This window comes from Pinus tabuliformis, chromosome 2_1, assembly GCF_031772625.1.
Source record: "Pinus tabuliformis cultivar Carrire ecotype Pingquan chromosome 2_1, CPIR1, whole genome shotgun sequence".
In the NCBI taxonomy this organism is placed as follows: domain Eukaryota; kingdom Viridiplantae; phylum Streptophyta; class Pinopsida; order Pinales; family Pinaceae; genus Pinus; species Pinus tabuliformis.
In genome coordinates, this window is record NC_142299.1 from 47,128,426 (window position 1) to 47,149,789 (window position 21,364).

The 21,364-nt window shown below is 40.2% G+C and overlaps 1 protein-coding gene across 2 annotated transcripts in view; it reads right to left on the reverse strand.

Annotated features, from left to right (window-relative positions):
* Positions 1–21,364, reverse strand: part of LOC149198716 (glutamate receptor 3.1-like) — a 206,014-nt gene that overhangs the window by 166,485 nt on the left and 18,165 nt on the right. For both annotated transcript variants that reach the window (XM_089402131.1, XM_089402132.1), the window contains exons 2-3: positions 12,192–13,534; positions 11,757–12,037 (exon numbers count right to left, since the gene is read on the reverse strand). In XM_089402131.1, coding sequence (XP_089258257.1) covers positions 11,757–12,037; positions 12,192–13,534 — 1,624 coding nt within the window. The remainder of the gene's footprint in view (positions 1–11,756; positions 12,038–12,191; positions 13,535–21,364) is intronic.

Consider the following 21,364-nt stretch of genomic DNA (forward strand, 5'->3'; position numbering starts at 1 on the left):
TCACAGACGCAAATTGGACAAGTAGTGCAGTGGATAGAAAAAGGACATCAAGGTGTTGCTTCAACATTGGATTAGGAGTGGTTTCTTGGTGCAGCAGGAAGCAAAAGTCATTAGCACTGAGCTCTACAGAAACAGAGCATATGGCAGCTATCACAATAACATGCGAAACTATATGGCTTTAGAAGCTGCTGGTAAGTCTGTTTGGTCAGATGATGGAGGCGACCAGTATCTAATGTGATAATTAGAGTTGCATCAAACTCTTTGAAAATCTAGTGTTTCATGATAGGTCAAAACACATATATATCCGATATCATTTAATTAGAGATTGTGTGCAGCAATCCAGCTATAGCATGTTCGTACAAAAGAACTGGTTGCAAATATACTCAGAAAATCTCTAGGGAGAATTAAGTTCGTCCCATAACTGCATTGTACTTGGTCATTTGGGTTGTATATTGAACAGTAAATTTCTTTGACAACATTCCTCCATTGACTAGCTTCACGACTAGTAGCTGAGTAATCCCCTTGGAGACACCCGTTGAGTGGAGGGCAAAACTAGAAACCATGCACATTTAATTCTTGCGAAGGAGTACTCATCAAGGACTACAATATCTAGTTTCACTACTAAATTCAACCTACTGATCAAAATCTTGTAACTATGCCTGCTGAAAACAGGGTACTACAGAAACATCTAGCTGGGGGGTCTTATCCTTTCTCAATAATGAGTTAACCAAGACGTTATTCCACAAACTGCACTCCTTAAACCTTCTCCACGACTAGTATTTGAGTAACTGCATTCGAGACACCTATTCACGATGGTGAAGCCATAAACCATGCACTTTTAATTCTAAAGAAAGGACAGTTTTCGGTTGGATATCCCTGATAGCAGATCTCACCTTCATCTCTTGAGGCACCTCTAACTTTCCAAGACATGAGCTTGATCTTCATGTACAACCTGTCAACTACCTGCTCCAAGACTGAAGATGGATTAGACAATTCAAAGTTCAAACCATGTTTTATACACAGTGGAATCTTGTTTAAATGTTGAGAAAGTATTATTTGCTTGAGCTGCCACGTCCTCTTGATTTTTGAAAATGGGGTTTAATTCAAGGTCGGTTATTTCCATCTTGTTTTCTGACAGCTTGAAACCAATGGTACAAATGCTATCAGAGATGGAGTGCTTTTGGAACATATGGACAAAATTCTATAGTTAATATAGAGGAGAAATCTGATTTAGCGTAATGGTCAGTTAGAATCCACTGTTTACCAGTCAAATAGATTGCGTTATACAGTTAATTTTAGAGTAAAATGTTTATACCAGGTTAACTATCTATAATTAAAGAGGCCTATTCTGGCGTATCTCGGGATGCCTTGACTCTTCTTATGTTGTAAATTATTGATATATTTGACTTTTGAGCTACTGGATATACTCTTGGGTTATAATGGAAACCAGTAGGTCTAATCTCGGGCATCACCCAATTCACTATAATGAGTTACCAATTCTCATGATCTAAAGAAAAACTACATATAATTATCCTCCTCTCCAAGTTGAATGCAAATAGATCTGGATACTTAACCAAATGCTCCAATGGAAGTCCCACAGAATTAACCATAAAATCGACATTACGCTTCATTTTCTCCACTGAAAGCTAAGTTCGTCTAAAAGCCCTAGCAACCACGGTGCCTGACTACATAACTCAGAAATTTGTTTTCTCTGAGAAACCTAAACATCTCAAACACTGCAATTTTCGTTCTATTGTCTCTTTCGTTAGTCCCAAAATCACACACAGGGCAACACCAAACGACTTTGATCCCTTCTTAAACCCCAGATTCTCGACCTGTTTAAATAAGTCCATGATTTTTTCCTCTGAAGTCTTCAACAGAAGGGGTCGGACCGCCACTAAATGTGTATAATGTTTTACTATCAAAGCCCGATCTTAAAAAAAGTGAAGCTCTCGATTTAAGCTTATCCTCTCCAGTAGGTCGTTTCAATCCAACAGAGAAAATCAGATCTTAAGTGGTTCTCTTTCGCCAAAACATTGCTGTCAATTTTGACCAAAAAGTCCGCTTGCAAGGTTATGGGAATGACGCTGTAATCGATCTTGTCTCCTACCATCAGTCGACCCAGTGTTTGCATCCTTCTAAATACCGAGGTTCGGCATTCAGAGAATTGCATGGGCTTCAACATTTCAACAACTCGGTGCTCATCAGTCCTAAATTCGAATTCAGCTCAAGTAGTTGCACCTGTCCTACCTGTGTTCAACAGAAAGCCTGAATTCCGGCTTTGGGTGCTCCATTTACTGATTCGCTTCTCCCCCATTCGCTGGATCTGACGTGAAGCCGAGAATCAAGTTTTGCAGCGCTCAGGCGTGCAGGTGTTGGGTTCTTCATTTATTTTCTAGGGCATGCGGGTATTGGGTTCTTTACTGACAGGCAACTCGAGGATAGCAACAACAGAGCAACAGTGAGGAGCAGGGCAGATAACTGACAGGCAGCCCAAGGATGCACGTCAAGTGTTTGACGGAATCTGCCCACTAAATTCGACTATGACTAATACCAAGATGGTGGTAGATGGGTTTTCTCTAAATCCTTTGATGAATTTTACTGCTGAGGAAAAGACAGAGACAAAAGAATGGGTTCCAAATCCAGGGATTGGATTCATGCAACATAACGAATTGTGCCAAGATGACATGTTTAGCCTTGTTGAATTATCAGCTATTGAAAACCAGCAAAAGCAAGTGGTAGTCAGCCTAGAGTCCGATTTTTCATTCTGGACAACCTTGGTAAAACAAATGCTGCGGAAAATGGAATTTCTCGAAACTGAGAACAAGCAACTCCATTCAGAAATACACACCCTCTTTGCCAGAGTTTCGGAAGTGGAGGGAGATAATTTATCCCTTAAGAATATGTTACATGAAACTAAAGAACAAGAAATTCTCCATCCTCCAAATGGTGCACTGCATGCAAAAATCCTTGACCTTAAAAGCAAGAAAGATGAAATTTGATCCCAACAAGCCACCCTCAAACAAGAAACGGAGACACACATCAATTCTTGGGTACAGGTGGTTCAAGGGAAGGATAAAACTCCTACTCCTCTTGCAGCAGTTGAGGAGGTGATGCAAGCAAAACTTGGGGAAGAACGCAACAGACGGGCAAGAGAATTGAATCTCAAGGTGAGAGGTCTCCCTTTACCCCACCCCTCACCGGATCCTATGGAAGTGGGGGCTAGGTTCCTTCGGGACACCCTTAGCCTCCCCGATATAGCTTTGGACAGAGCTTGGCTGGGCTACGACTCCACTCTCTTCCTCAGGTTTCAGACTGCATCTGATCGACTCTGCGCCCTCAGGGCTAAGCGGAAGTTGTTTTCTCTTCCCAACAGGATTTTCTTGGACGAGGACCTCACTCGAGCACAGGTTGTGGAACTTAAACAATCCAGAGAACAAGTTATGGCAGCACAACAGGCAAGGAAATGGGCGGTTATCAGGAATCTCTGGGCAGTCATTTGGGACTCCTTCCCACCTGGGTGGAAACCCCGAACTGGAGGTTCCAAATGACAGGCCCACTTGGGGAGGCGACAAGGTACAGGAATTTCTATCCGTTGTTGGAATGGCAATGGATCTTTCTGGTCATCGCCAGGACTCTTGTATGATGCTCTCGAATCAATGGACATCCTCTTCATGACCGAGACTCGTGTGAGCCCTGTTCGACCCCTCCCAAATATTGTAGGTTACCATTGGATCTCAATTTGTAGCAGGAGACGAGGAGCTTAGGAGGGGTCAGAGGATCAGGTGGAGTTGCTTGTTTGGATAGTGACTCACTCCAGAACAGGGTATCTTTGGTAGCCGAAGATGAGTTTGCCAGGTTTATGTGGATTCGGATTAGCGTTAGAGTCTCTCCTCCGAGGGACATCTACATTGCAGTTTGTTACTTCCCCTCAACCTCTTCACCATTTTCTATCCATAATGGCTCAAATGGGGATCCCTTTATAGACTTGTACACCGACATCACCCGGTACTGTATTGTTGGGGAAGTCATCCTCCTAGGTGACTTCAATGCTCACACTAGAGATCTCCAGATCCCTCTCCATGACCGATCAGAGGATGTATTTTGTAATCGAGGGATAGATCCAGATTCAGTAGGGCTTCACCAGATGTCAGATGATGCTTTAGGGCCCATTACATTTTATGGTAAACATCTATTATAGTTGGGGGAATCTCAGTAGTTATTGATTCTAAATGGTCTCCCCTGTTTCCCAGACTCTCGCTTCTTCACTTGTCGGCCATATGGCGGGGGTGCGAGTGTAGTTGATTATGTACTAGCTAGCCATAACTTGCTCCCTTTTATTCGCCATCTCTTCGTCTCCCGCATCCCCCTTGCTGATCATGCACTTATTTCCTTCTCTCTCCGGTTTGACCTTCCCCTTCCACCCCATCCCTCCCCTCAGGGCCCACCCTGAACTACCTTCCAATTTAACGAAGGAGACCCTGACATTTTCTCCTCTACCCTACGCAAGATACTCCCATCGAAAATCTAGTTCTCCTTGCTTGAATCTGCTTCCACTAAATACACCTGTCTTTCAGCTGCCATTTGGGAAGCAACACTCAAATCCTTCCGCCACTTCGCTCGTTCCACTTCCATCTCCCCTAAAGTTGGATCTTGCCCCATGAACAAATGGTACAATGATGAATGCAAGAATCTAAATTGAGAACTTCGATATGCTTTCACCCACTCTCAACCCTCCTACTCCAAACTCAAAGCTTCTTATCGTCGTCTCCTTTGTCACAAGAAACGACTCTTTGTCTCCCATAGAAGACAAGAACTTTCTGCTCTCCTTGTCCACTCCCCTAAACAATTATGGCATACCATCCTTCCCCGACGATCCCATATTCCACCTGACCTCGACCCTACATCCATGTTCTCTCATACTTCCAACCTTTATGATATTCCCAGGCAGACCCAAATTCATGTTACCTCCCCACCCACTTGCTGTTATCTATTCTCAGACAGAGATATTAGAGAGGCCATTTGGGTGATGAACAACAGCAAAGCAGCCGATGAGGAAGGCTACCAAGCAGAGTTATTTAAGTACAGTTTTCGTGCTTTGGTTAGCTACTTGGCTAATCTCTTCAACCATGTAGTTCGTGAAGGTTTTCACCGGCATGGGCACAGCACATCATCCATCCGATCTACAAATCAAGTTCCAGCTCAAATCCCAATAACTACAGAACGATCATGGTGGGTCACACGTTCTCGAAGTTGTATGCTACTATTCTACATAGGAAGCTCTCCAGTGACCTTGAGCAGAGACAACTCAGAGCTAGGGGACAGGCAAGTTTTCGACCGGATCATCAAACCATTGACCACATCTTCACCCTTCGCGTCATGATTGAGGAGGCACGACACCACTCTTCGAAAGTCTATTGTTGTTTCGTAGATTTTCGGAAAGCTTTTGACTCTATTCCGAGGGAGGCCTTGCTCTAGAGACTCAAAGATATTGGCATTTATGCAACCCTATTGACCGTTATTATGCGCCTATATGAGTTTGTTCTTGGTCGTCTTCACGCAGCCCATGGGATGTCTGATTTCATTCGAAGCACTATTGGATTTGAGCAGGGTTGTCCACTGTCCCCTACCTTGTTTGGGATCTATATTGATGAGTTGGAAGCATTTCTACATGAGCATATCCAGGACACTGATGGCTGCCTTCTTCACCAGGTTCTGATATCTATTCTACTCTTTGTTGACGACGTGGTCCTCCTCACCTCATCCCCAGAAGGATTACAGAGGTAGTTGGATGCCTTAGCTCTGTTCTGTGATCATCGACAGTTGATAGTCAACCTGGGTGAAACCAAGGTTATGATCTTCAATGGGGTGAATAAAACCTCAGACCTTCACTTTCTATTCAGAGGGGAGGATAATGAGATCACCAGCACATATACTTACTTGGGGGTGCAATTTTCAGTTCCCCGCTTCAGTTTGTTTCAGTTTGCAACCAACACTTCAACCTCGGATCAACAAAGGATATGGATCCTTAGCCCTTCTCAAGAGATAGTGCTTTCGACATCACTTCCAGGATATCTTGTCCAAGATGAGCCTCATGGACACCTTGATTCGTACCACTGTTCTATATGGCTCAAAGATTTGGAGACTGTCTTTACTTGAGTCAGACTGGGCTTCAGCTAAGAGATTCTAGATTCTTCTTCTCCGCCGCATCATTAGGTGCAAACTAACAGTGCCGCACACATCATCCTTCCAGAGTTTGGAGCTCAGCCCTTTCGCTTTAGACGATCTTCAGATTGGTTTCATTCTTGCATCGTGTCTAGGGCTTGGCAGACTCGATAAAGAGTAGGGACCGTTATCCTTACTTGGCATATTGCTCTTCCAAGACTATTGCCCATTCTACCCTCTCAGGCCGAGCCAGATGTTGGTTTACAGGAGTTTCAAACCTCTTAGAGTCAGTGGGAATTCAGTTGGATTGTCTCCCTCCTTTTTGATATTCCTTAGATGCTCCTGGTCACCTTTTACCTACTAAACAGGAGCTAAACAATATCATCAGGGAATACATCTATAGGCAGTTCATCTAGGTCACCTGGATCAATCCTCCAGGAGGGTTGCGCCCAAAGATGGCCTTCTATGTTGAGCAATTCTTGGAGTTGAGAGATGGGCTCATTGTTCGACCCCAGTATACATTTCACCACTGGATGCATGCTCTTCACATTCCTCTAGGCCAGTTCAGAGTAGGTTCTCATAGACTTCGGGTAGAGACAGACCACCAGGTGGATAGACTAGACAGACTCTGCCAGGTATGTCATTTATAGGAAGTGGAGACCGAGGTGCACTTCATCCTTGGATGCCCTATCTACTATGAGATCAGAGGAAGGTTTCATTGCTTGTTCAGAGATTCTCGGACCCTCGCCGACTTTTTCAGGTACCCCGATCAGAGATGTTTGGCCCTATATATGCAGGAGGCTCTTAAGTTCCGAGCACATATTCTTCAGCCTCCCATCAGACCAGACCCCACACAGAGGATCACAACATTTTTCAGGGTACTACCTTCAGACAGGGGCACCAAGAGATCGATTGATACCAGTACGTATCTAGACTCCAGATCAGTGAGGATCTGTGGGACCTCACCCTGCTACACGAGATCTCAGCAGCAGTTCCGTCTCAGATCCGTTCCTGGGAGACAGACTAGGTCCTCCAGCATTCAGCAGCGTGTGAACCCCCCCAAGACACGATTTAGTGGACAGTTTGCACTTGCCATCGGCTCTTCATCGGGCCAACAGACATTGTTGAGTTTCTTCAGCGTTATTCATTCAGCCTTAGATGTTAGGAGAGATGGGTTTGATCCTTAGACCTGGTAGGTCTTGGATCTTCACCGCTAGAGCCAGATGTTGATTTACTTCATGCATTGTATCTTTTATAGGAGACCGTTTCGTTCTCCCCAGTGTTGTTAAAAGCGTGATTTAATCGCGCTTTTTTCAAAAAAGTGCGCTTTTTTATCTTTGTCGTTTTAAACGTGCTTTTTATGGGTAAAAAGCGGCAGCTTTTTTTATAGCGCTTTTTTCGAAAAAAGCACGATTTTTTGGGAAAAAAGCGCGGAGGGCGACGGCAGTGGGTTTATAAACACGATTTTGGTTTTTTATTTCTTCATTTCCGACTGTGGGCGCGCGTAGGAGGAGGAGAAGCTGTTGGAGAGAGGAGCTGAAGGGTTTGGGAGCAAATCCAAGTGCTTGTAGGAGAAATTCAAGAGGAGATCACCAATTTCTCCATAAAAACTGTATGTAGATTAATTTTTTTTTTGTTTTCCTTGTTTAAAAACTTTGTTTTTCATTGTTTTTGGTTGGGAAACTTCATATGGGCACCATTTTCCTTTTGTTTTCATTGTTTTTAAAGAATTTTTTGTATTTTTTCATTGATTTGGGATGGGTAACTTGGTAAGACTATGTGAACCAATTTTTTATTTTTTTTTTCATTTTTTTTAAACATTGTTTATGTTTTTTCATTGTTTTTTGGCATTTTCCATTTGGTTGGGTAACTTGGGTTTGGAACTTTGGATTCCGGAAATTTGTAACTTGTAATTTTGTAAATGCTAAATTGTAATTTGTAATCCTAAATTCCTATTTCCTAATCCTTATTTTTCCATAGGTTTGCAAATTCAAAATTCAAAAACAAACATGCCAAGGAAATTGGATCCTTTTTGGGAATATGGTGAACCTATAGCTCCGAATGATAGACAAAACTTGAATTGCAAGTTGTGTGGAAAGGAGATACGCGGGGGGGTGTACAGGTTGAAGTATCACCTTGCACAAATCCCTGGACATGATGTGGGGCCCTGTATAAATACAAATCCTGAACTTATCCAAAGAGCCATGAGAGCATTGGGAGAATTAGAGCACGCTAGAGAGGCCAAAGAAGAACTCAAAAGGCAACTAAAAAGGTCAGCTGAAGGAAGTGGGCCAAGTGGCACTGGTTCTACTGCAGCGTCAGTCAATCCGGTAGTTGCATCATCATTTTTTGTTCCTCGAACCACACCTGGTTCACAACCAACTATCGGTTCAATGCTAAAAAGAACTGAAAAAGAACAAGTTGATAGGTTGATGGCAAAATTTCTCCTCTGGAGTGATATTCCTTTCAACATTGTAAGGAATAATCCATTTTTCCAACCTGCTGTTGATGCTATTGCCAGTGTTGGCCCGGGGTACAAAATCCCTTCTTATCATGATTTCAGAGGCCGGATTCTTCAAGATGAAAAGCGTGACTGCACCCAAAGATTGGAGGATTTTAGGGCATCATGGGCACAAACAGGTTGCATGGTTATGTCAGATGGTTGGACTGACCAAAAGGGGAGAACCCTTATAAACTTCTTGGTTAGTTGTCCCAAGGGGACTATGTTTATCAAATCTATTGATGCAACTCATCAAATCAAAGATGCAAGAACTTTATGTGATTTGCTGGATGTGTTTATTTTGGAGGTGGGTGCAGAAAATGTTGTCCAAGTCATAACGGACAATGCTGCAAATTATGTTGCTGCTGGTAGAATGCTTATGGACAGGCATCCTACTTTATTTTGGACACCTTGTGCTGCCCATTGTATTGATTTGATGTTAGAGGACATAGGGAAAATTCCCTTTGTCAAAGATATTGTTGACTCATCAAAAAGCATCACAAAATTTATTTACAATCATACATCTGTGCTTAGCTTGATGAGAAAATGCACCAACAACAAAGAGTTGGTGCGCCCCGCCATTACACGGTTTGCGACGAGTTTCATATCTCTTCAACCCTCTTGAATTCTATGTGGGATTTGAAGAGAATGTTTCTTTCAGAGGAGTGGTGTGCTTCGTCAATAAGCCGCAAACCAGAAGGAGAGGCCGTATGCAGACTAGTTTCACACCAGGAAGACTTCTGGGCGGGAGTGCAGGAGGTGTGCGCCGTTACTGAACCTTTGGTAAAGGTTCTTCGGTTGGTTGATGGTATGAAGCCCGCAATGGGCTATTTGTATGAAGCCATGGACAGGGCCAAAGAAGCCATTTGGTCCTACTATGATGATAAGGGAGATGATGGGTTTCAGAAACAACTCCTTCTATGGGAAGTGATTGATGAGCGATGGAACAACACACTCCATCGTCCCATTCATGCTGCTGGGCTTTTCCTGAACCCTGCATTTTCTTATGCATGTGGGTTTGATTTTGATGCTGAGATCATGGATGGATTCTTATCCTGTGTCCAGAAGATGGTGCGATCTCCAGAACAACGTATAGAGATCTCTAAACAGATTGAGACATATAAGATGGCAGGTGGCACATTTGGCTTTGAGATGGCTATCATTGATAGGACGATTAAAATGCCAGGTATTTTTTAGTTTGTAACTTTGTACTTTGTAACTTTGTTTCAAATTTCATTGTCTCTTCAAATTCCATTTTTTTCTTATGTTTATTTAAAATTTTATTTGTAATTTTGTTGTAGACACATGGTGGAAGATGTATGGTGGCAGAGTACCCCTTTTGCAAAAGCTTGCCTTACGCATCCTCAGCCAAACATGCAGCTCCTCAGGATGTGAGTGCAATTGGAGTGTATTTGAAAAAATACACAACAAGAAGCGCAATAGGTTAACACTTAAACATTTAAAATATTGCGAATTTCCAAATAAATTTTTGAATTCATTAAACAATATTTTTTTTATAATATTAATTATTATTTCATGAAGTTTGTACAGGTTGGAGTCCCAGCGACTGAATGACATGGTCTATGTCTACTACAATCTTCAATTGTGGGTGAGGCAACTTGAGAGGACACCTGATATGGATGCCATCTCATTGGATGGGATTGACACCACTGCTGAATGGAGGGTTGAGGCCGAGAGGCCTCTCATGGATTCCACTGATGATTGGTTAGTGCAGGATGAGGGGGAGGAGGAGGGGGAGGAGGAGGAGGAGCAGGAGCAGGAGGAGGAGCAGGTGGAGGAGGAGGAGGAGGAGCAGGAGGAGGAGGTGACACCGCCTACCCGGGCTACCACTACCACCAGTAGAGGACGTGGTCTCCGTCTACCTCCTGTAGCTGCTACTTCTAGTTCTTCAGCTTCTAGAGCACGTCAGACTCCACTGCCATTTCCACCAGCACAGGCACCAGCATCTACATCTATAGGGAAAGGGAAAGGGAAAGCTGTGACATTTTCTCGCAAAAGGGGAAGAGGAAATCAATAGGATTAGACTTTCATTTTATTGTATATGACATTATGACATGATGAGATACATTATCATATTTTTTGTTGATATTTTGAGGCTGAGTTGGGACTCAGGAGTCAGGACTTACTATTCAGGACATGATTCAATGTTATGTGTGATTTTAGCGCTAGAAATGATATTAAACATCTTATATATTAGTTTTTTTTATCATATTTATGTGTCAATGTATTTATTTTATGTTGTAGATGGTTTAGATATTAAAAAAATTGAAAAAAATGAAAAAAAATGAATATTTTTGTGCCAAACGTTTTTTTCCCGCTTTTTCCGATTTTTTCCTCTTTGTTCCCCACGCCGATTTAATCCCGCTCGCACTTTTCACAACATTGGTTCTCCCGCTTTGTATATACATCAGTGTGCTCAACAGTGTATTTGACCTACTTTGTGGTCATTAGTTGGACATAAATATAATTATCTTATCTTACCTTATCTTATCTATCGTAAATATTTTCTTGGGTTATAATGACAACCAGTGGGTCTGATGTTGGGCCTCACCCAGATCACTCTAATGAGTTACCAATTCTCATGATCTATAGAAAAACTCTATATAATTTTTGTATGAGAATTTTTCTAAAAGAACCACAAACACTTCCTTGTCTTCTTCCTCCGTCGATCTATTTGCAATAGATTATGCTTTGGGTATGTCTTCCCAGTAATATAACACCCAATCATATTAAGATCCACATGCTCGAATATAACATGATTTGAAAGGTTTTTATTAATGGGCTCCTGGTATAAAAACGAATTCATCAGGCAACTCAGGCAAAAGTCAAGCAGGATTCACAAGATAGACATGCAAGTCATTGCCGACTTTCAACAACATGGATGCAACGCCCAAATTCAAGTATCACTGTTAAACTCATAATTAAAAGCCGAGAAAGGTTTTCCATCTTTCAAACAAAGAACTCAAGGCATTTCAGCATATAGAATAACCTCCAGATTAAATAAGAAGATCGGCCATGAACTGACTTTAAAAATAATATGTATAAAAAAATAGCATTCAAATTCATTTACCAGAGAACAGTCAGGACTTGCTTCTTTGGCTGTCCCTGAAAGTCGCAGTTTGTTTTGTGCTCCCAACTCCACACAACAGCTGCTATGACAAGAAAAAAAACACCGGTCGTACACCACATCTCTATTGTGAATGGTTGCAGGAAAGCCGAAGTGCCACTCGAATTTCTTTCTTGCAGAGGAGCCACCACAGCTAGGCCAGCTTCTATGTAAGGTTGCGTGAAGTCCACAAACTTCGACCGCCTTGTTACAATTGTAATGTCCCCAACTACTGCATCAAATTTCTACAGAAAGCCAGCTATAAATAGCTGTACTGAATATGCATATGTGATTTAATTTTGATGAGCTGAGCCATGCTATGCAAGAAGTAGAAAATGCAAGGGAATATGTCAGGGAGTTATGATCATTGGAGCAACAAAAATCTTAGCATATACCAACCTTTAAGGCAACCTGTTGCACAAGCTCATCGTAATCGGGATTTGAACGTCCATTTCCAAAAGGTACAAACGTGTATGGAACAGCATAAGGTAATAGATTCACTGCAGCAACAAAGACATCAATGCAGAAGCCCTTCGTCATGTTGGTACCTTCTGTTATTTTCACAAACTCTTGAAATCCAACCTTTCTGGGTACACCTATGGCAAGGTGTCTACCATTGTTTGGAAGTGCCCACCCACGTGGCACGAGTTTGTTTTCACCTGGCCATGTTACATCATAAAGTTTCTGACCTACACCATGTATGGTGTGTGAGTTGGAACCTCTTATTTCTGGAGGCACAACAGATAACCCTGATTCATTTGCCCAGTAACCCACCTTGCGATACCCTGTTCCAACAATATTGATGATCTCAAAAGTGGAACCAAGTAAGTCCCCGTTTTTATCGAATTTCACTGGACCAGTTAATCCTGTAAAATTAGTTTGCAACAATATCTTTCGCAATTGCGGGCCTCCTCCAAAGGCCTTTAGTTTTGCTAGCTCTGTTTTATTTCCACTTGCATTGGATAGCTGAGGATAATCTGTAAAATAAATATTTCCACCCTGGCTTAAGAAAGTATCAATGGAATGTGCAATTGTCCAGACAGCATCGTAAGCATAGAATCCAAAAGCATTTAAGCGGGCATCAACACTGCCAGCTTTGTGTAGGTTGTTCCATCTAACAGTAAAATCATGCTCCTGATTTGAAACTGGAATATGCCCACGTAAACCAATGACTCCTTGGAGTGAGTTCATGGTATCATAATCGAGTATGGTAGAGTCCAAAGCAGATGACAGCCAACTTGTGGCTATCCAGACATAGCCACTGTTCAGCATTCCAATATACAATGCTTCAGAGAAAAGATTCAGACCTGCATCAGGATTCATATGTACCACAAAGATTCGGGATTCCATCATTGCCAATTGCATCAAAACACTGCCAATGTCACTTTTACTGGCTCCTGGAGGCAATGCTGCTTTATAAAAAAGTTTAGCTCTTGCATTTCCAAGTGCATCATTCAATGCAGATATTCCATTTCTCCCATAGTCATCATCTATATACACAGCAACAACACTCCTCCAGCCATATTCACCAATCACAGCAGCAACTGCTGACATTTCACAGAAATCACTTTGTATCACGCGAAGAAAATAAGGGTATTGAAATGTGGTGAGAGTTGGGTCTGTTGCTCCAAATGACAGAATTGGTATATGGAGTTCACTTGCTACATGAGAAACAACATGAGCCAGCACAGAGAACTGTGGCCCTACTATTGCCACATTATTCTTTTTCATTAACTCCAAAGCTGCAATTATAAAGCACAAAGTATGCCATAACAAACATCAGCCACGTAAATTTTGTGAAGAAAAGACCCTCTAATTCCCTAGAAAAGCTTGAAAAGGAAATGAAGTTCATGAGACTATATATATGTGTGTGTGGAAGAAAAGTCCTGAACAATATCACGTAAATCTACCTTCAAGAATTGTGTGCCAAACACAACAAGAGCTAATAAAAAAGGAGCAAGTATTCAGTTAATAGGATGATTTTGTAAAATGAAATTTTTTTGTACATGCAAAGTGTTACCACTTGAAAATGCAGGTCTTATTTTGCATTTTCATGGCCTTTCTTCTCTTGCCAAGCACAGCAGAGTATCCTTATAGTTCAATTGAAGTTGCAGGTGCAGGGAAAGATTTGGGAACCATGCACATGTTTTATTTTACCCAAGCAACATTCATCATCTAAAGCAAGAACAAAGGCGTAGAAGAGTGTTGTTGGAGGCTCTTCCGGAAGCATACTTCACCATGAGGTTCCATTTAGGCACATTGGACACGTCTTTGGAGTTATGGCTACATGGCCTACATTACCATTTGTTGCATCGTTGATGGAGCACCCTATTCATAGCTTGAACCCACTTGGGATTGCAGGATGGACGATATGAGACCACATTGATGGACAATATGAGCTAGAGGGAGACTTCGAAGATGAATCCCCTACCATCAAAGATGCCGAACGCACAACATATGATAGGGTATGGGTTAAACAAAGCCCAAAGAAGCAAATGCCCTACCTTGCAGGAGGCCTTAAGCATGCCATGTGGCAAGGAAAAAGGCTAGAGGAAGAATGCCCTACTTAGAAAGGTACTATGTGGCAAAGAAAGAGCCTAGAGAAGGAATGTCCTACTTAGAAAGGTGCCATGAGGTGCTAAACACATTTTTATGGTAAAAAGCAATGTCACAAACATCGCAATAATATTGTGATGTCACAATTTTTACGATAAAACAATATTATCACCAGTAAATAACATGATATTTTCAAAAATAAAAATATTGTAACAGTGTCGTGAGATGTATGAAAATATCACCACAAAGGCACATAAAGGCAGTTTTTTTGTTTTTTTTGGTTCATTTGGCAAACAAAAAGAAGGGTTTGGACTCTGGAGAGAAAAAGAGGAGATCAATTTTGCTTGAGCCAATGATGAAGAGGACACCGTTTTCCTTTTGTCATCACTATGTTTTTTTGGAGTGGAGATTGATTTCCCTCAACTATAGACACACTTGCAAGTATGTGCATCAATTTGCAATATCTTTTCAGATTTTTGATAGGGTTTTCTTAACCCATTACGTAAATTTTCTCAGCTTGCTAGGGAGGGAATGTGTTTTTCTTGCCATGATCAATTTATCATGGAGTTGGGATTGATTCCCATAGCCAGTGGTATGTTTGTAGGTTTGTCCACCTCTTTTTTGTTTTTTCATAATTTTGTTAGGTTTTGCATGCCTATCAATTTTCCCTCTTTTTAAAAAGAAAAAAAAATTATATTGTATTTAATGCCCTTAATTTACAATTAAATCAGACAATTAAAAAAAAATACCCAGACTTTGCAATTTATTCGAACATTCAATTTAACTAGAATTTAACAATTTAGCCACAGAAAAATAATTGGATAACTGTCTAAAGGCTTTTCTAGTTTGTTGTTGCTCACGCTCCTATTGCCAAACCGACTTTTCCTCCCAGCCTATCTGGGATCTACCTAGCTCGTTCCCAGACCCAGAAAACTTCGATATTGAAGAATTTTGGCCCCATGCCCAAAATTCCAAGAACAATTGCTCAGATTTTTCCAAAATTTCAAACTCATTCTTCAATGGTGTATCCTTCTCCTTCCCCCCTGTTCCTTTTTCTCCTCTGTCTTATATACAATTCCCCTCCTTTAAATCGTCGCCGGCTTTCTTCTTTCAACCAAGGGTTAGGTGTAGTCGAACCTATGCATGAATCTGCCACCAAAGGCAAATAATGAGTTTTAATTGAGAGGTTAGATTTGATTTTTTTCTTGAAGTTTGAAACATTAACACGATTTATTGCATCTCATGATTTTTATAGAATTGTTTATAATTATAACTTATTTATATTATTTAATTAATTTAATCATAAATTATATAAATTATAATTTGTAATTATAATTATATTTCTTTATTATTTTTTTATGAATATTTCTTTATTAATTTACTCACAAATATAAGCTTTAAATTTTCTTGTGAGTTAGGTATTCAATTAGTGTGCATACTAGTGCAATATATGTGGCACATGCATATGTAGCTATCATATGCATGCTAATATTCCCATTTGTACGTAATTTGAGATGGGTCATTACATACATCCCTCCTTCAGAAAACTTCTTCCCAAAGTTAGGGTTTCTATAGTATTTTAGTGTTTAGTATAATCATGTAAGGATTATATTCCGTGATTGAATTCTTGTTTATAATATGATAATGCGATGACACTTTTTTTTTATTGTTATATAAAACATTCATGCATTGTCCAGCTGTGTTCCCAAGCTATTCTAGAATCACCCTATCCTTCATCTACTGGAATATGCCATGGCGTCAACCAGTGTGGAAAAAGTCCCGATAAAATCGGGATTTATTCCCCAAAACGCGATTTTTTCAAGAAAAGGATTAAATCGGCCGATTTTTTGCCGACTTTTTAAGAAACGAAAAAATCGGGATTAAATCGAAAAAGTCGGGATTAAATCGGGACTTTTTCCAAAAAATCGTGGTAGTTTCTTTAATGATTTTTTTTTCTTTGAAAAAATCGGGATTTTATTGAAAAAATCGGGATTTTATTGAAAAAGTCGGGATTTTATTGAAAAAGTCCGGATTTTTTAAAAAATGAATATTTTTGTATTTTTTTAATTTTGCCGACTTTTTGCCGACTTTTTCGAAAAACTCCCGACTTTGCCGAGTTTTTCAACTTTTGGACCCTTGCCGAATTAATCCCGACTTCGACTTTTTCCACATTGGCGTCAACTATATTGACCTAACCATCCATAAAACCACAAGGTTGATAGCATCAACTATATCGACCTAATTTTCTAGTAGGCATCTAGCAATCATCATCACATGTCTAGGGGAGCGTGACCTACACAGTCCTCCCATGACTCCAGGTTTTAGAGGATAATCAGTGAGCAACACCTCCACCCCTCCTAGTAGGACTAGGTTCAACACCCTATCATGAAATCTCATTGAGCTTTAACTGTTCTTGGAATTTTGTCATCACGTGGTTGGTTTGGCCATGATATCATCTGTAATGAAAACCCTTATCCACACATTATAACATATGCATCAATATATTTAAAGAAAATTGTATTCAAATAACAATTTTTTGTGCATTCCAACTATGTTTTTATCTACAATATTGATCTTTGAGTTTATATAACGTATTTGGCTATGTCCATCCCATATATCTGTAAGTTAGCTTTCATATTAAGTAGTCAGATGTAGTCATTCTTCTATTTCCATCTTATCATTCATGTTGATATGTAAAGTAAAAATTATAAACATCACATTCATGTCATAATTCATAATTCATATTAGTATCATGTACCAGCAATGTTAAGCAAATAATAGACTTTATATTGGTATCCATGTACCAACAAGTTTAAGCAAATAACATATTTCGTATTGGTATCCATGTACCAACAATGTTAAGCAGATAATTTAAAATCATTCTTACGTCTAACAGTTCAAAATAATAGTCTTTAGACTTAGGAACGCATTAAAAATAATTAATTATTTTAATAAAACTGTCTCGGGTGGAATTTCCCAAAACGATTTCTGGGTATTGGAGAATGCATGTGTCTAAATCGCCCTGCAAATTTTGATACTTAGAGCACATTTGATGCTGCCATAAATCAACAATGTGTCGATGTCGAACATAGAAAATAAATTGTTGGATTACTGGCCATTAATGAATGCCATTAACCAACACAAGACTACTCACCATTGATGTCAGTGAGAGTCAATATGCCTAAGTACATCTTACTAGGTATGAATATATGTATCGTAGTCAAGTCACCTAGAAGATCCGACAAAGAGGGGACATTGATGTATTCCCACTGTTTGTTGGCGAGAGAACTTTCCATTAAGGCATGCAAGCCTCAAGGTACTTGAAAGATCTCTAGTCTTGATCCCAGATGATGTGTCGGAGTTGATGGGTCAAGAATTTTTAAAAGGGAGGCCTTAATGAATCCTCCATCATCTAACGCGAGTATAAAAGAATAATTTGAAGGACCATAGATGAAGATTTGCATTATGAAGCAAGTTTTATTTGTCAAAAAAGAAGAGAAAATGGGGTGACTCAGCTTTGTAAGGGAGTTGAATGACTTTATTTTTGGATTAAGGGTGAGTGAAAATGTGGCAAGAAAGTATGAATTTTGCAAAAGGAAAATGAGTTTTGACATCATGATTTGGTAGTAGGGAGATGGAAATTATATGCCTAAACTAAGGTGAATCCTTCACCTCAATTATAAAAGCTTGTCTTAAAACAAGGTTGTTGGGAGAAGTGTTGGGGAAGGAGGCTAAGGCCTCATTAACGATACTTACCCAGGGCTTCTAGCAACCCAAGTGCCTCCATTCGTACAAGGGACTCAGCCACAAGAGAACTACAAGGTCACTCGTTTTAACTGTTGTTTGAAGAGTCAAGCTCCTCAAATTGAATAATGAAGACGGTGGTCCTAACTTTCTATCAACCAAGCTTATGCTTGGAGGTAAATTTTAAGGATGCAAGTCTAAATCTAGGATGAAAATGCAATTGTTTCAATAAGATTCGATTATAACAAGATGCTTCAATATAGGAAATGTTAAATCACTTGTAATCGAGGCTTATGATAATCACTTAGAACACAAGATTACTAGCTTACAACAATGATTCAATTGAAGCAAATTTAAGATCACTAAATGAAACAATATAAATGCAAGAGATGACAATCAGATGTTAATGTTATGAAACAATAGCTCAAATGCCTTTAGTTAATAGTGCTTATTAAGATGTTCTTCACTTATATTATTATGATAGTTTGAAAAAACTGAGAATTATATGAATAAAGCACAAGTGATGGAAAATGAGATTGCTAACAAGAAGATATCAGAAAAACCATTTCAAATTTAGAATGCAAAAGATCAAATAGCCAACCAGAGATGATAGAGAAAACATGCAACTCAAGAGATTAGATCTAACTATGATGACAATGAAACTTCAACTAATCAAATGAGAGCAAGAAAAGAGGTTAGTAAAACAAATGCAAAGAGAAGCTAAGCTAAGAAGATGAGAGATCCTCCCTTTTAAATAAGGAGGGGGATACCAAGGGATTGAATCCCAAGCTCCCTTCAAGAAAAATATCACTTTTATTATTATTATTACAATGAAGAAGAAACCCTTTAGACAGTGAGAAGGGCTCTTCCAACCTTGAGGAGATTACAAATATAATTTAGGACCTTACAACAACCAACTCCTCCTCAAGCTTCAATACATCAAAGAAGAGGATACAAGCCTATAGATGATGAAACTTTAATGGAAAACGAATTGCTCCCAACCTCTAAAAAACTAACGGTCTTGATGAACATAATCCTCAAAAAGCTCACAGCCTTGCAAGGAGAAAGGCTAGAATTTTTTTAATAAAATTTATATAATAAATTAATTTTTTTAAGCCTTTAGACTCTTAATTCTTTTTTTATAACCCTTCAAGTGAATATACTTCAAATCAGAGAGGGTATGCGACCTTTCTTTAAGCCCTCAACTAGGAGAAATAGGCCTTTGAAAACCCTGCGGCTTTCCTCCAAAAATAGTCTCAAAAATTAACCTTCCAAAGGGTAACTTCCAGCCAAAACTTTGATGAAAAACCCTCCAAAAATATGTCGATTTCTTTTGCAAAAATTCAAGGGTTAGTCACTTGATACCAAGAGAAAAATATAAAACCCTTAAAGGCTTGCGGCTAGGTGAAGCGAGCTCCAAAAGGTCCGTGGCTAGTCCAAAAATGATCAATAAAATTATGTAAGCCACAAAACCAAAATTAAAAGTGAAACCCTTCTTTGAAAGAGGTTAGAGAGGCCTCTAGGCTTGTGGCCCTGAATAGAGAGGTGTGAAAATTCTATCACTGCAGCAACTGATTTACTTTTCCTACTTATTTCATTGTAAGTTATTCATGAAATTACTTCAAAAAACATTAAAATAAATACTGCTACATATATCACACTGTAATACAGAAACAAACATATGCACACATTGACACAGTTATTTTGGACTAATGTCCCCGGAAAAACCCAATGTAGGAAAACCGATGCAGCAAGGGAGGAATTTACTATTCAGCAATTTTCATGTACAACAAGGTGCCAAACTGGCTTACCCACAAATAGAAAAACTTCCAACACTTTTCTACACCCAGCGTAGGCCTTACTGACCTTTGGTCCTCTGCTATACCCTGAAACCCTCTGTGTCAGCCTATTGAGGCTCTACAAAGCCTCTCTGGGCTTTTGCGTCACTCCTACAGCCTTTGCGTGGATGATGCAAGCCTTCTGGCACTACGCAGTCTCTACTGCCTCTGTGTGACTTCCTCTGGCTCTACATCTACCTCTTCTGCGCTGATCTCCCGTCTCTCTGTTCTGTACTTGCTGCCTCCTGATTGCTCTCCAGACCACTGGTTCAATTTCTCAGCAAACCCCGCTCTAGAAATTGAACTAACTGGTCTCCCTCAGTGTGTTCTCCAAGTGCCCCTCAAGCCTCCTCTTATACTTTTTCTGTTGACATCTCAACGACTGAGATTAAGTCCCTAATCAATGGCTAAGATTAGATCTGACTTGATTCATGTCTTTTGGACCATTCTAACACAGATTCATATTAATACACATTAATATTTTATTTTCCCTAAGTTTAGACTTAGGGACTCCATTAAAAATATTAATTATTTTAATATCTCCTGATCTGTTTATAATCTGCCCAAATTATTGGAGATCTTATGTGCCCCAACCTTTCCACCAAATTTTGTGGCTAGAGCACATCCAATTCTACCCCAAATCAACACTCCCTCTTAGCGAGGACTATGCTCTAGAACTACTCCTCACTGAGTATTACTCTGATCATCCGGCATCGGTACTGTGTTGATGCTAGGTCTTCCTGCCCAACATCCTCTGCATTACTGCCTCCTATACTACTGCCCATGACTCTGCTACTGCTGCTGCTGCATCTGTACGACAACTCCCTCTGCATCCGTGTTGCTACTGGTCCTTTCTCCCAACACTGCATCTGCACTGCAACTTCCTCTACATCTATGTTGTTGTTGGTCCTTTCTCCCAACACTGCATCTGCACTACAACTCCCTCTTCATTCGTGTTACTAATACACTACTTCTGAAAGGGGTTCTTTACCATCCCCATCTTTTCCCTGAAGTAGTCAAATTTTGACTTTCCAAGGGCCTTGGTGAGGATATCTACCACTTGTTCCCCTGTAGGAGTGTAGCTCAATTGTACAGCTCCTCGTTGGACACAATCTCTGACAAAGTGACACCGGATATCGATATGCTTTGACCTATCATGAAATACTGGATTCTCAAAGAGTTTGATGCAACTCTGATTATCACACATGATCCTGGTCACCTCCATATTTCTTTTGAATAGGTTTACCAGCAGTTTTCTAAGCCATATGGCCTCACACGAAGTTGTGCTTGCTGCCATATATTCTGCCTCAGACGAGCTCAGCGCCACAGACTTCTGTTTCCTACTGCACCAGGATGTTATCCCTGATCCAATGTTGAAACAGTACCTAGAGGTACTTTTCCGATCCACTGAACTTCCTGCCCAATCTGCATCGG